The sequence below is a fragment of the Osmerus eperlanus genome, chromosome 16 (genome assembly GCF_963692335.1).
Source record: "Osmerus eperlanus chromosome 16, fOsmEpe2.1, whole genome shotgun sequence".
NCBI lineage: Eukaryota > Metazoa > Chordata > Actinopteri > Osmeriformes > Osmeridae > Osmerus > Osmerus eperlanus.
In genome coordinates this window covers 14,409,942-14,422,347 of record NC_085033.1, presented here as the reverse complement: position 1 = coordinate 14,422,347, position 12,406 = coordinate 14,409,942, and the positions used below count along the sequence as shown (strand labels likewise).

The 12,406-nt window shown below is 52.6% G+C and overlaps 2 protein-coding genes across 3 annotated transcripts in view; one reads left to right on the top strand and one right to left on the bottom strand.

Annotated features, from left to right (window-relative positions):
* Positions 1-286: 286 nt before the first annotated feature.
* On the top strand, positions 287-4,683 carry LOC134036594 (collagen alpha-1(II) chain; the record flags this gene model as incomplete). The annotated part of the gene is made up of 4 exons (XM_062481593.1): positions 287-494; positions 754-991; positions 1,328-2,417; positions 2,688-4,683. Coding segments are annotated over 4 exons (2,697 nt in total), but the record flags the coding sequence as incomplete, so codon positions are not given.
* Positions 4,684-6,979: 2,296 nt separating this feature from the next.
* stk11 (serine/threonine kinase 11) overlaps positions 6,980-12,406 on the bottom strand; it is a 16,076-nt gene continuing 10,649 nt past the window's right edge. The window contains exons 7-11 of one of the 2 annotated variants that reach the window (XR_009932488.1): positions 12,278-12,405; positions 10,667-10,724; positions 9,437-9,633; positions 8,902-9,162; positions 6,980-7,634 (exon numbers count right to left, since the gene is read on the bottom strand). Coding sequence is in view for 1 of the 2 variants with exons in the window: in XM_062482445.1 (XP_062338429.1) it covers positions 8,960-9,162; positions 9,437-9,633; positions 10,667-10,724; positions 12,278-12,405 (586 nt within the window). In the remaining variant the exon portion in view is untranslated. The remainder of the gene's footprint in view (positions 7,635-8,901; positions 9,163-9,436; positions 9,634-10,666; positions 10,725-12,277; position 12,406) is intronic. The other variant, XM_062482445.1, reaches the window with a different exon arrangement.

Here is a 12,406-nt window from a genome sequence, read left to right as displayed (position 1 = left end):
CTCCTCCTTCCCTCTCCTCCTTCCCTTCCCTCTCCTCCTCTCCTCCCCTCCCCTCCCCCCTCTCCTCTCCTCCCCCCTCCTCCTCCCCCTCCCCCCTCCCCTCTCCCCCCCTCCCCCTCTCCTCTCCTCCCCCCTCCTCCTCCCCCTCCCCCCTCCCCTCTCCTCCCCTCCCCCCTCCATCATATCTCCCACCTGCTGTCTTTCCTCTCTTTTTATTTTTACCTTTGCTCTTCCTCCTTCCTCCTCCCGTCTCTAAATCCACTCCCTGTCCCCTGATTTCCTCTGACAGTTGGGGACCGTCGGGGACAGCAGGGGGGTAGAGGGGGAGAGGGGGACGAGAGGAGGGAGAGGGACGCCTCCCGCCCCCGGACAGACGTCCGTCCTTCAGTTCTTCTCCAAACTGCGGCGCCACGCCAGCCTGGAGGGGGCGGGGCCTTACTTCAGGAAGTGGAAGTTTGACAGCAGTCATCGCGCCGCCAGTCTGGACGCCCAAGGTCAGGAAGTGTCCTGTCTGCTCAGCCTGTCTGCTCAGCCTGTCTGTCTGCTCAGCCTGTCTGCTCAGCCTGTCTGCTCAGCCTGTCTGCTCAGTCTATCTGAGGCGGCACGTGGGCGGCGGGGAGTCTCATGTCATGTGCATAATGCATCTGACAGGATGAAAATTTTATTATTTGTGTGTGTGTATATGTGTGTGTGTGTATATGTGTGTGTGTGTATGTGTGTGTGTGTATATGTGTGTGTGTGTTTTTCTCCCAGGCTCTCCTAAAAGGAAGCCGTTCCACAGACAGAGAGCAGCCAGTGACACAACGGAGCAGACTGGGGAAGACTCCTCCCCCCTGGGGGAAGACTCCTCCCCCCTGGGGGAAGACTCCTCCCCCCTGGGGGAGACGTGGCCCCTCCCCCCCCTCCCCTGCCCTCCAGGCTGGGTCCAGCTGCTGTCTGCAGGGTCCCTGTCGCCCCCCGCCACCCCGCCCTCACCCTCCATCTCCAGCAGGTACCACACACACACACACACAGTCTGCCTCTCAGCCTTTCATCTGGGCTCTAGAGCTCTGTCTGAGTTCCAGAGTTCTAAATCTGAGTTCTAAGTCTTTTACTGACCTAAGGTTTTAACTGAGTTGTATAGTGCTGTAATCTATTAAATCCAGTGGTAGAATGACCTGGGAGCTCCTTAGAGATGTTTGATTGATGGCTCTCTCTCTTTGTCTCTCTCTTTGTCTCTCTCTCTTTGTCTCTCTCTCTCTCTGTCTCTCTCTTTGTCTCTTTCTCTCTGTCTCTCTCTTTGTCTCTCTCTGTCTCTTACTCTCTCTTTGTCTCTCTCTCTCTGCAGGGTGGAGGTGGAGGCAGTGGTGGAGGCCGAGAGCAGCTTATCCAGAACAGGGAGAGAGGGCCCCCCTCCACGGCTGGAGGGAGAGGCTGGGGGAGAGGCTGGGGGAGAGGCTGGTGCCAGGATAGAGCTGGGGGGAGAGACCGAGACAGAAACAGCAACAAGAACAGAACCTGCAGACACTGTAGAAGTATGGTCGGGGCCTGGAGAGAAGGAGGAGGAAGGGGCCACGGCCGGGGTGGAAGACAGGATGGAGACCAGCAGGAGGACGGAGGAGAAGCCAGCGGGGGCCCCGGGGGCAGGATGGAGGTCTGAGCCAGGGGCCCCGGGGGCAGGATGGAGGTCTGAGCCAGGGGACCCGGGGGCAGGATGGAGGTCTGAGCCAGGGGCCCCGGGGGCAGGATGGAGGTCTGAGCCAGGGGCCCCGGGGGCAGGATGGAGGTCTGAGCCAGGGGACCCGGGGGCAGGATGGAGATCCGAGCCAGGGCCAGAGCCAGGGGCAGCCGGGGGCAGGTCTGGCTCCGGGGCTGGGGCTCCCATTGGGCTGGAGGAGCCCAGGACGGGGGCCGGCCAACGGGAGGACGGGGGAGCGGAGGGGGGCCTGGGGGCCGAGGCAAGGAGGGGGTCGGACTCCTTCTGTCTCAGTCGTCAGGAGAGCTTGTCGCTGTACCGGGACATCTGGAGCCTGCGGGCCTCTCTGGAGCAGTACGCCTCCTCCGACCAGAGCAGCACCGACAGGGAGTCGGTCCGCAGCGACGCCGACAGCATCTGCTCGCTAGGGGGCGCCGGAGCGCGGGCTGGCCTGGACAGCTGCCTCTCCCAGGACCTGGACGACGAACCCGAGGGGGAGCCGGGAGACGGGGGAGACAGAGGGGCGGATAGCAGGGAGGGGGAGGCGGGGAACGGGGGAGGAGGGGGAGGTGGGGAGGGCGAGGGAGGTGGCAGGAAACTGCTTCAGATGGACAGTGGCTACGCCTCTATCGAGGCGCCGTCGAGAGCCCCGGAGGAGCTGAGATTGTTCGGGGCCCCGGGGGGCCCTCGGGGGAAGACGGCGTCCGAGAGGAGGCTGTTCTTCACCAGATCCGGCAGGAAGGTAGAGCTACGTCTGTTATTGTGCTCTCCTCCTCCTTCTTTTTCTCCTGCTTCTCCTCCTCCTCCCACTCCTTCTCTTTCTCCCTCCCGTCCTTCTCCTTCGTCCTCCTCCTCCTGTAACTGTACCAAACTCTACTGTCGTACTTTCATCACTGCACATAGGGTCACAGTGTTTTCATTTAATCTTACAATTAAACAACGAAAACGTCATGCAAGCGAGAGCTGCCTTGTAGTGATCTGACGGGCCGATGTGATGTGTTTTGTCCTGAAGGGTTCGGTGTGTGAGAGCTTCGAGACGCGGTTGTTCCAGGAGGAGCTGGAGGACCAGATCTCCCTGGGGGAGGGAGCCTCTGAGCGGGGAGAGCAGCCAGGGGCGAGGCCCCCTCCTGGTTCTGGACAACAGACCCTCACTCTCCACACACCCTCTCCCCCTCCTCCCGGACAACCCCAGCAGGCTCAACCTCAGCTGGCCCCACCCCCTCTGATCAAGCCCCTCCCCCCGGCCTCCCCTCACCGCCCCCGTCTGCGTCGCCGGGACTACAGCATCGACGAGAAGACGGACGCGCTCTTCAATGAGTTCCTCCGCCACGACCCTCGCTTCGACCAGCCCGACTCCCCGCTGCGCTCGCGCCATCGCTCCCGCGTGCACCTGAGGAAGCAGTGGCAGAGACACAAGCAGTACAGCGACCCCGGGGCGGGGGCCGGGGGGCCGGGGGCAGGGGGGGGCAGGTACTCCCCCTCCTTGGAGAGGCAGCGGTTCACCCCGCTCCGGAGGGGGGAGAGCGCGGGGTACCCCCTGGACACGCGCTACCACAGCACTCTCTCACGGATCGCATCCGCCGCCGATGAGGAGGCCAATGAGGGGGGGGCTGGCGAGGGGGCAGCCAATGAGGGCGAGGAGGGGAAATCGCTAGCCGGTGAGAGAGCGACGGGCGAGGCCACAGGAAGTAAAGGTTCGGAGGGTGAGGGTGTGTCAAAGGATGATCGTGAGTCAACCAGTGAGGACCGAGACCTTGGGATTTCAACCAATGAGGACCGAGCCAGGGGGCCACCCGAGACATTCATTGGACAGGCTGGTGGGATGGACCCCAGAGTGGACAACAGAAACAACAACAGCAGCCAAGCCATCCTATCAGAGAAGCCCTTTACCCCGACCCGTCCAATCACACAAAGCCTCCCTAGCGCCCTCCCCCCCGACGCTCATCGTCTCTCTACCAGGCCCCCTCACCCCCCAGGGGGCTACCGCAGCCCAGGCTCCTTCACTCAGCCCCAGCGCCAGAGAAGCCTGGAAGACAAGCTGGCTGGTACCCTGGAGGACAGGCTCTACGCTGGGCTGAGGAGGACAGGCCAGTCCCAGGCTCTGGGCCTTGGCCAGCGGGAGTGTGTAGGGGTTGTGACCATCTCCTCCTCCCCTGACCACAGCCCTGTGTGACGGACACCTCCCCCCTCGACCCTCCCCCCCTCGCACCCCCCTCGACCCCGCCCCCTCGACCCTCCCCCCTCAACCCTGCCCCCTCGACCCCGCCCCCTCGACCCTCCCCTCTGTTCAAGACGTTTCGTTTTTCTATGGCATTTGAAACTCGTCCACAGTGAGACCTTAGCCTTGTGGTGTTCCAATAGACAGTAGAAGCAGCAGAGACAGTACACTGACTGTGTGGTTCATAGAACAGCATAGGACTCCCCCACCTTCATCACTGCCCCGCACCCCCACCTCTCTCCCCAACCCTTCTCTCAATCTTGTATCTTCCAGTGTGTTCCATACAGACTTTTGATTTCACTGTGACACCAGGGAGAGGTGCCAGCCTTTCCTTCTGGATGTTGAGGATTCTTTGCCGTCGACTTTGGTCTGCTAACGCTCCAGTTACTCTTATAAGACAGGGAAACCAGCCCATGTTGGCTTTCCCCTGGAGATTTTTGTGAGGAGACGTAGGGAATGTTTTGTTGGGCTTCTTCTTTCCCTGCTTATGGCAGTCTGAGTTCTCTCCTTTTTGCATCCCCCCCCCCTCCCCCGGCGCACTAGCGTACTTGTACGGCATGCTGTGTGTAAACCACGTGAGTGACTACTGTACAGTTTTAATCACGCAAAACAAAGCACTTTGATGGGATTGAAGGTTACGTGACATTTGTCTCATTCGTTCTCCTGATTTCTCATCCTTTTCTCATCATCCTCAAGTGTCCTTCAACACCTCAACGTTCATGTGTCCTCATCCATGAAGTAAAAAAAAAAATGATTAAATAAAAACATGTCCAGTCATACAACTGTGGTTCCTGGGTTGTAGAAGAGGTAGATTGTCTCCTTGTCTTTCCTTCCTCTTTCCTAGTCTTGTTTCTCAATTGTTTCTGTGTTTCACTATCTTAGAATAACAAAGATTATAAATTGTGTGATTATTTTATAGGCCTACTTTATTATCCAGTCTGCAGGCTGTTGAACTCTTTAACCCTCGTGCTGCCTTCGGGTCACATGACCCAAAGGTTCATAACGAACCATTGTTGTGTTTACCCAATTTTACCCAATACAAAAACAAATAAAAATAATTTTCTTTTAACCATTCCAATGTGGGGGGTCTGAGACAGCCCGACAGTTAAAAGAAAATGCTTCACTTTGTTTTTGTATGAGGTAAATTTGTCGCAATACGACGGTGGGTCACAATGACTGATGGGTCAGAATGACCCGAAGATAACACAAGGGTTAAAGGACTGAGGTAAACAGTTTGTCCTTGGAGACGGCCTCAGGTAAACCAGATAAGATCAGGCTCCAGCCTTACAAAGATATTAATCAGGTTTGGTTTGATATTCACATATTAATTTTGGAGCTTCGTCATTTATCTCTTTCTTGAAAGTTATGTTATTGTGTTTTATAACGTGGCCTCTTTGGCCTGTTCAGCAGCACTGAGAGGCACGTCAGCTCTGGTTTGTGCTGGTCCGCTTACCGTCATACCCAGGGGTTCTCCTCGTGCTGCAACTCCTGAGTGGAGGAGGGAAATCCGGAAGCTTCCATCAGCCTTGTGTGTGTGTGTGTGTGTGTGTGTGTGTGTCTGAAGTCTGATGTCACTCCAGTAGGCACGTCAACGACACCCCCACCACCACCTCCAGATCGATAGACAGATGACGACACTGCCTGGACAGGGAGTTTGCACGCGGGATCCCCCACGAACTGGGAAATTAGAGTTGGGTTTAAAAATCATTTAATTGATTGGCTGATGCAATTTATCGATCTTCCGTGCAGGGCGCTAATTTTTATAGTGTTATTCGTCGTTTAATTCTTTCTGACTGGAACTTTAATGCACAGATGTTTTATAATTATAAACTAATGTAGCTTACTTGATTTTACCTTGTTTTTTTTGCGTAGCCTCCAATTAATATGTTTAAATTGTAGGCTATAGGTTCAATAATGTTGTCTGATTTGAATTAAAAAATGCGTTTCATGCAAATATTTTAATCAACGATAAACCTCTATATTCCTGTGTGACTTCGCTTTGGAGTTGTGCTCGTTGTTATTTTACCAAATGTATATTCTGTTGTGTGTGACCTCTGTTCGAGGTCTCGGCGAACGGTCATACATCTGAGCATAGCTGAATGTTGAACGAAGAAAATAATATCTCATAATATCTTCAGAATAAAAACACCTTACAGTTGCGCGTAACGGTTATAATGGCCTATTTATTTCTAATTTTCGGACAAAATTAATCCACATCGTGATTTGTGTCGTGTCAAATGAAATCCCACGATTTATGTGGTAAATCATCTAGAAAAAATGTCATACGTAGGCTATAGGCTACACAACCTGGAGGTCCCAGATGTTTCATAAAGCCTTGATACGCCTAGATCCTGTGAGACCAACCAGTGTTTGAATTGTTAAACATCTAGTGTGTGTAAATTGTGTGTGGGTTGTTTACACTCTGCTTCAAACGCAGCCATAACCTGGAATAAATCATCTGACGTGGACTTTTGCTTGGTATCTGCGTAAGCCACTGTTGGGCAATGGTCACCGTTATTCACCATAAACCCTGTTATCATTTCGTCCTACATATTTGACCTTCTCAATGGCAGCGCTTCTTTAAATGACATTTCTCACAGCATCGTCTTCCCCGCTCGTTCTCTTTGTTATTCTTTCTGACGTGGGCAGCGTTTATCTCGCGCCCTCCCTCGCCTGTGACTCACCTGCTCTCTGATCTATTTTCTGCCACCGGGCTGACGGCAAACTGCGTAAGAAGGGGGGGGGGCGGGGCTCGCAGGGACGTGATTGGAACAACAAAGGGCGTCAGGGAAGCGGTGATTGGTCAGTTTTGCTGATGAGCTAAGTGGTCATCAGTGGCACTGATTTCTGCGCGTTCCAGCGCCGTCAGCACTCGGGGGCTCGAGGGAAATGTAAAGAATCAGTAAGTCCTAGCTTCTTGTGCTGCAGTGTTTGAATCTTTCGCAGTTATGTGTTTTCTCCCAAACCTTTGAGAAACCAAGTGCTTATCTCGTCAAGCTAAACTACCCAAGGCCCGTTTGTAAACTGCTCTAGTCACACTGCTGCATCCGTATGTCAGAAATGTAGTAACGAGGCAGACATCTAGAATGGTTTGGTTGGGATGTGTTTTATATAAATAATAGTTAAAAAATATTTATTGGAAAGGAAAAAAACAAAAAAACAAAACGGAAAAAAAGATAAGGAAAAACCCAACTCATAGGAGGTGGACGTCAAGGCAGTCCAACCTTCAGTTCCCTTACTCCAAGCTCAGTACAGCATGCAGGTTCCTACATCAAGCTTCATCACCACCAACCTCACCACGGTTTAAATATAGAATTATTCATATTCTTTATCGTTATCAACATCATTCTTTTTACACATCACAATGTGCGTCTTTTAAAACTGCAGTTAGGTAACTGTAAAATTAAAGGTAGTCTAAGAACTAGGAAGGGAGGAGGGGGAGAGGAGGGAAAAGGGAAGTTGACGGCGCAGCACAAGCCCACAACTCCTCGTTGACGCTTGGAAGGAAAAGGAGGGGAGAGAAGTCAGAGGTCAGACAGTCTCTTCACACCCAGTGGCTTCAGTCTTAGAGTAAACACGGTACTCCTTTCCTCCTTATCCTCCTCCTCCTCGCCCTCCCTCTCTTTCTGTCACCAGTCTTTCCTCCTTCTAGAGTTCGTGTGGTTCAGGAGAGGTGGGCATGACGGCAGCAGGGGTCTCTCACCACAACACAGACTCCAAAACAGAAGGAAGGGAGGATATCTGAGGGAGGGAGAGAGACAGAGAGAGAGAGAGACAGACAGACAGACAGACAGGGAGTCAGAGAGAGAGAGGGTGTGTGGAATATGAGAGAGGAAGAGAAGGGGAGGGAGAGTGGGGAGAGGAGACAAACAAGAAAGGGAGAGAGAGATAGTGAAGGGGTGGGTTAGTTTATCAATGTACAATTAGTGAGTAAAAACATGTTTCTGATTCACAGAGAAAACGATAAGCTATTTAGGAGGACCCTCTACCATTTTACAGCCTCAAAGTTTGTGATGTTTCAAAATACATGCACACACATAGTAATTAGACTTCCCCCAAGCCACCTCCTAGATAAGACTAAATAATGTACTCTTTGTGGAAAATGAATAGGTGGTTGTATAAAAGATGGATGGGGAGGGAGGGGGAGGGAGAGCGAGAGAATACAAGAGAAATGCACAATTTGGCATTAGGCAAAAAAGAGAAAGAAATGGAGAGAAAGAGAAAGGAGAGGGAGAGAAAGGAGGAGAGAGGAGAGAGAAACAGATTAAGTAGAGAGAGGAGAGAAAAGAAGATAGAGACGATATCCTGCCTGCAGCCCCCTCATCTCTACAGGGGTGAGTCATCACTACAACACATGAATACAGAGCCTCTCCCCAGCACTGCAACTAGCAAAAACATCACCATGTCTGTCTGACTGTGTTTGTGGATCTGTCTGTCTGTGGGTGGGTATGTCTGTCTGTCTGTGGGTGGGTATGTCTGTCTGTGGGTGGGTATGTCTGTCTGTCTGTGGGTGGGTATGTCTGTCTGTCTGTGGGTGGGTATGTCTGTCTGTCTGTGGGTGGGTATGTCTGTCTGTCTGTGGGTGGGTATGTCTGTCTGTGGGTGGGTATGTCTGTCTGTCTGTGGGTGGGTATGTCTGTCTGTCTGTGGGTGGGGGGGGGTCTGTCTCTCTGTGGGTGGGTGGGTATGTCTGTCTGTCTGTCTGTGGGTGGGTGGGTATGTCTGTCTGTCTTTGGGTGGGTATGTCTGTCTGTGGGTGGGTATGTCTGTCTGTCTGTGGGTGGGTGGGTGGGTGGGTATGTCTGTCTGTCTGTCTGTCTGTCTGTCTGTCTGTGGGTGGGTATGTCTGTCTGTCTGTGGGTGGGTATGTCTGTCCTTGTCTTTCTATTCTATCGGTATATCTGCATCAGAAAAGCCTGCAGAGCACAACTGTCTCATTAATAATTCACTCCATCACTCAGGATACACACACACACACACACACACACACACACACACACACACACACACACGGAGGTTAACAACAAGTCCCCCTCCCCCTGCTCACCAGGCGGGGTGAGGTGGGGTCATTGCTGCTTGCAGGTGGAGAGCTTGCGGATCTTGCTGGCGGTGGAGACTCCCTTGCGTGAGGGGTTGGAGGAGGAGGAAGAGCGGCGGTCGGTCTTGGGCTTGCCGTGCGGCGAGCTGCCCTCAGTACCGTTCACACACACTGGCCTGGCCGCCGCACGGCTCCGCTCCACCTCCACCAGGTCCTCCTCACCTACCTGACCTGCGCGCACACACACACACACACACACGGTCAATACGTGTTCAAACACAGTTTAAATACACACAGGTATGTTCCATTTTTGTGGAAACACACACGTTAAATACACACAATTAGAAACTGAAAACAGGCACATAAACCACACATCCTCTCTAGATGAAAACATGTTTCGCTGGTAAAAACATGTTTTGAATGAAGAAACTTTTTAAAGAAAGAGGCCCTCAAGGACAGAGCACAGACTCCAACTGCCTGTGTGTGTGTGTGTGTGTGTGTGTACCTGGCACAGTGAAGTCCTGAGTGTAGATGATGTCGTCCTCCGTGTCGTACAGGCCATCCTCGTCGTCCTCCTCGGTGTAGCCGTGCAGATCCTCCAGGTACGGCACCACCGTCATGCTGCGCCACGCGTCACGCCCCTCCGCACTCGCCGGGATGGGCACCGGGGGCTCCGAGGGGGGGTGTTTCTTACGCACCCAGCTGGGGGGGGGGGGGGGGGGGGGGGTAGGAAGAAGGGAGATGTAGGAGGATGGAGAGGGAAGGAGGAGGGAGGGGGGGGAGTGGAGGAGTGTTGGGTAGCAGGAGAGGGGACAGGAAGAGTGGCGTGGAGAAGGGGTGAGGGGGGTGGGAGAAGGGGTGAGGGGGGTGGGAGAAGGGGTGAGGGGGGTGGGAGAAGGGGTGAGGGGGGTGGGAGAAGGGGTGAGTAGGAGTCATTGTATTCTCGTTTTTCCACCCAGCTCTCTCTCTCTCACACACACACACTCCATCAATCTCAATTAACTTCTGTGAAGCGTCTCTGGTATGAATGTCAAAGGGACACGCATTTGTTCAGTATACAGGCAAGTGATTGAAAATCTCTTTCATCCCCTCCCTCTCTCCCTCTCCCTCCCTCTCTCTCCCCCTCTCTGCAGAGGAAGGTCAAGCATCTCTTCCTGAGGACGCCTCCATCCTGTCACCATGGTAACTGGGGCCAACCACAGCCCTCAGAACTTGTTCTCAAACACTCTCCCTCTCCCCCCCGTCTCTCTCCCTCCTCTCCCCCCCGTCTCTCTCCCTCTTCATCTCCCACTCTCTCAATCCTACACAGTAATGAAGACAGAACATGGATTTCAGCCATTCCTCTTTTAATGATTTAAAAAAAAAAAAACTCCCTCTTCCCTCCCTCTCCTACTTTCCCCTCTTCTCTTGGTCTTCTCCCTATAATCTCCCTTCTTCCCTCCCTCCCCCTCCTTCTCTCTTCCCAGTCTTCTCTCCCCCCCTCCCCACCCATCGCTCTCTTTACATTTAGTCATTTAGCAGACGCTCTTATCCAGAGCGACTTACAGTAAGTACAGGGACATTCCCCCGAGGCAAGTAGGGTTAAGTGCTTTGCCCAAGGACACAACGTCACTTTTCACAGCTGGGAATCGAACCAGCAACCTTCTGATTAATAGCCCGATACCCTAACCGCTCAGAAATCTGACCCATCCCCCCCACCCCCCTGTCCCTGGACGTGGACATCAGCCCTCCTTACTTGTGCTGTCTGATGTGCTGTATGGAGAACCTCTTGACAGGGTCGTATTCAAGCATTCCTGGAGACCAGAGAACACAAACGTCAATTATTTACACAATGATTTATCAGACCCTCTTCATCCAAAGCGACGTAGAAATAGTGCATGTAGAAAACACAGCAGAAGATCTAGATCAGGGGTGGCCAAGAGCGGTCCCCGAGAGACGCTGTCCTGCATGTTTTAGATGTTTCCCTGCTCCAGCACACCTGATTCAAATGAATGGGTTGTCATCAAGCTCTGTGGAAGCCTGCTTATGACCATTCATTTGAATAAGGTGTGCTGGAACAGGGAAACATCTAAAACATGCAGGACAGCAGCTCTCGAGGACCAGGCTTGGCCACTCCTGATCTAGAAGTGCTCCTCAGGTCTCCAGTATATGGGTCTGTAATGCAGAAGCCTGGACAGGAAAAGACAGAAGCAAACAGCAACACTGTCAACCTACTCTGGTCCACTAGGCTCTCTGAATCTCACTCTCAACCATAATTAAGAAAACACTACAATATATACACACAGTAGGAAATTGGAGGAAATTGAGTGTTAACGCACAGCTGTAAAAACCCACCACTCAATGATGTGATATCAGCCAGCCGTCGAATGGGTTAGACAGTGTGTGTACCACCCCGGAGAGCAGGAGATGGAAGGGCTGGGAAGTGGATGAGATAAACCCAGTGCGTGTGTGTGTGATCTCTGTACACCTTCTGTGCCGACTGCAGCCTATTTTAGAGGCATGTAATTATGGGCTGACTATCTCTCAGGTGATGCGTCACTACACACAAACGTCATACACACATCGAACGCTGTGTGTGTTGCTCTTTCCCCTCACACACACACACACACACACATCACTGACCTCAATAAACTACTGGATGTGTGTTCTAATGTAATAAGTAAACGAGGACACACTGCTACTGCTGTGTGGGAAATAATAAATAGCCTGCAGACGTTTGGTGGAATTTCTAACGCAGACACGGAATCATGTCCCCATCTACTGGTCACTTGTGGAACCACAAGACATCGCAATGGTTACGGAACAGTTGGTCTTAATGATGCAGAGTAGTGGTCCTCAATCCTGGTCCTCAGGGACCCCCTGTCCGGCATGTTCTAGATCAGGGGTGTCAAGTCCTGGTCATCAGTGGCCACTGTCCTGTACGCTTTACATGTTTCCCTGCTCCAACACACCTGAGGCAGACTTCTTGTTCAGTCCCTCACCAAAGCCCTCAGAGAGAGTCTCCATCGCTACAGTCTCTGTTAACAGTAACGTTATATGACCTTATACGGTCAAACATATATCTATTTATTTTTTTCTTCTCATTGAATGGTCATGGTGAGGTAACAAACATGTTCTCTTATTAGTTTTGTGGGGATAAAAATCTTTTGTAATTGGTAAGGAAGAATGGTGGCTGGTCTTGATGCTTTGCGGTAACAATAGCGGTAGGTCAATTGTAATTGGTTTCTGTTGCGGTAACAGTGGCGGCCGGTCTATTGTGATTGGGTGCTTTGCAGGCAACAACGGAAGCAGCTCAACAGCGATTGGTTGCTGTGGCTGAGGCTGCGACGTGATTGGTGCATGTCACCTCTCAGCAGGTCTGACAGAAGGGGCCCACAGTCCTCCGGCACGCTGTAGTCTCCCTTCCCGATGTTCTCGAACAGCTTGTAGATGTTGTCCCCCTCGAACGGGTACAGGCTCGTTGTGATGTTGTAGC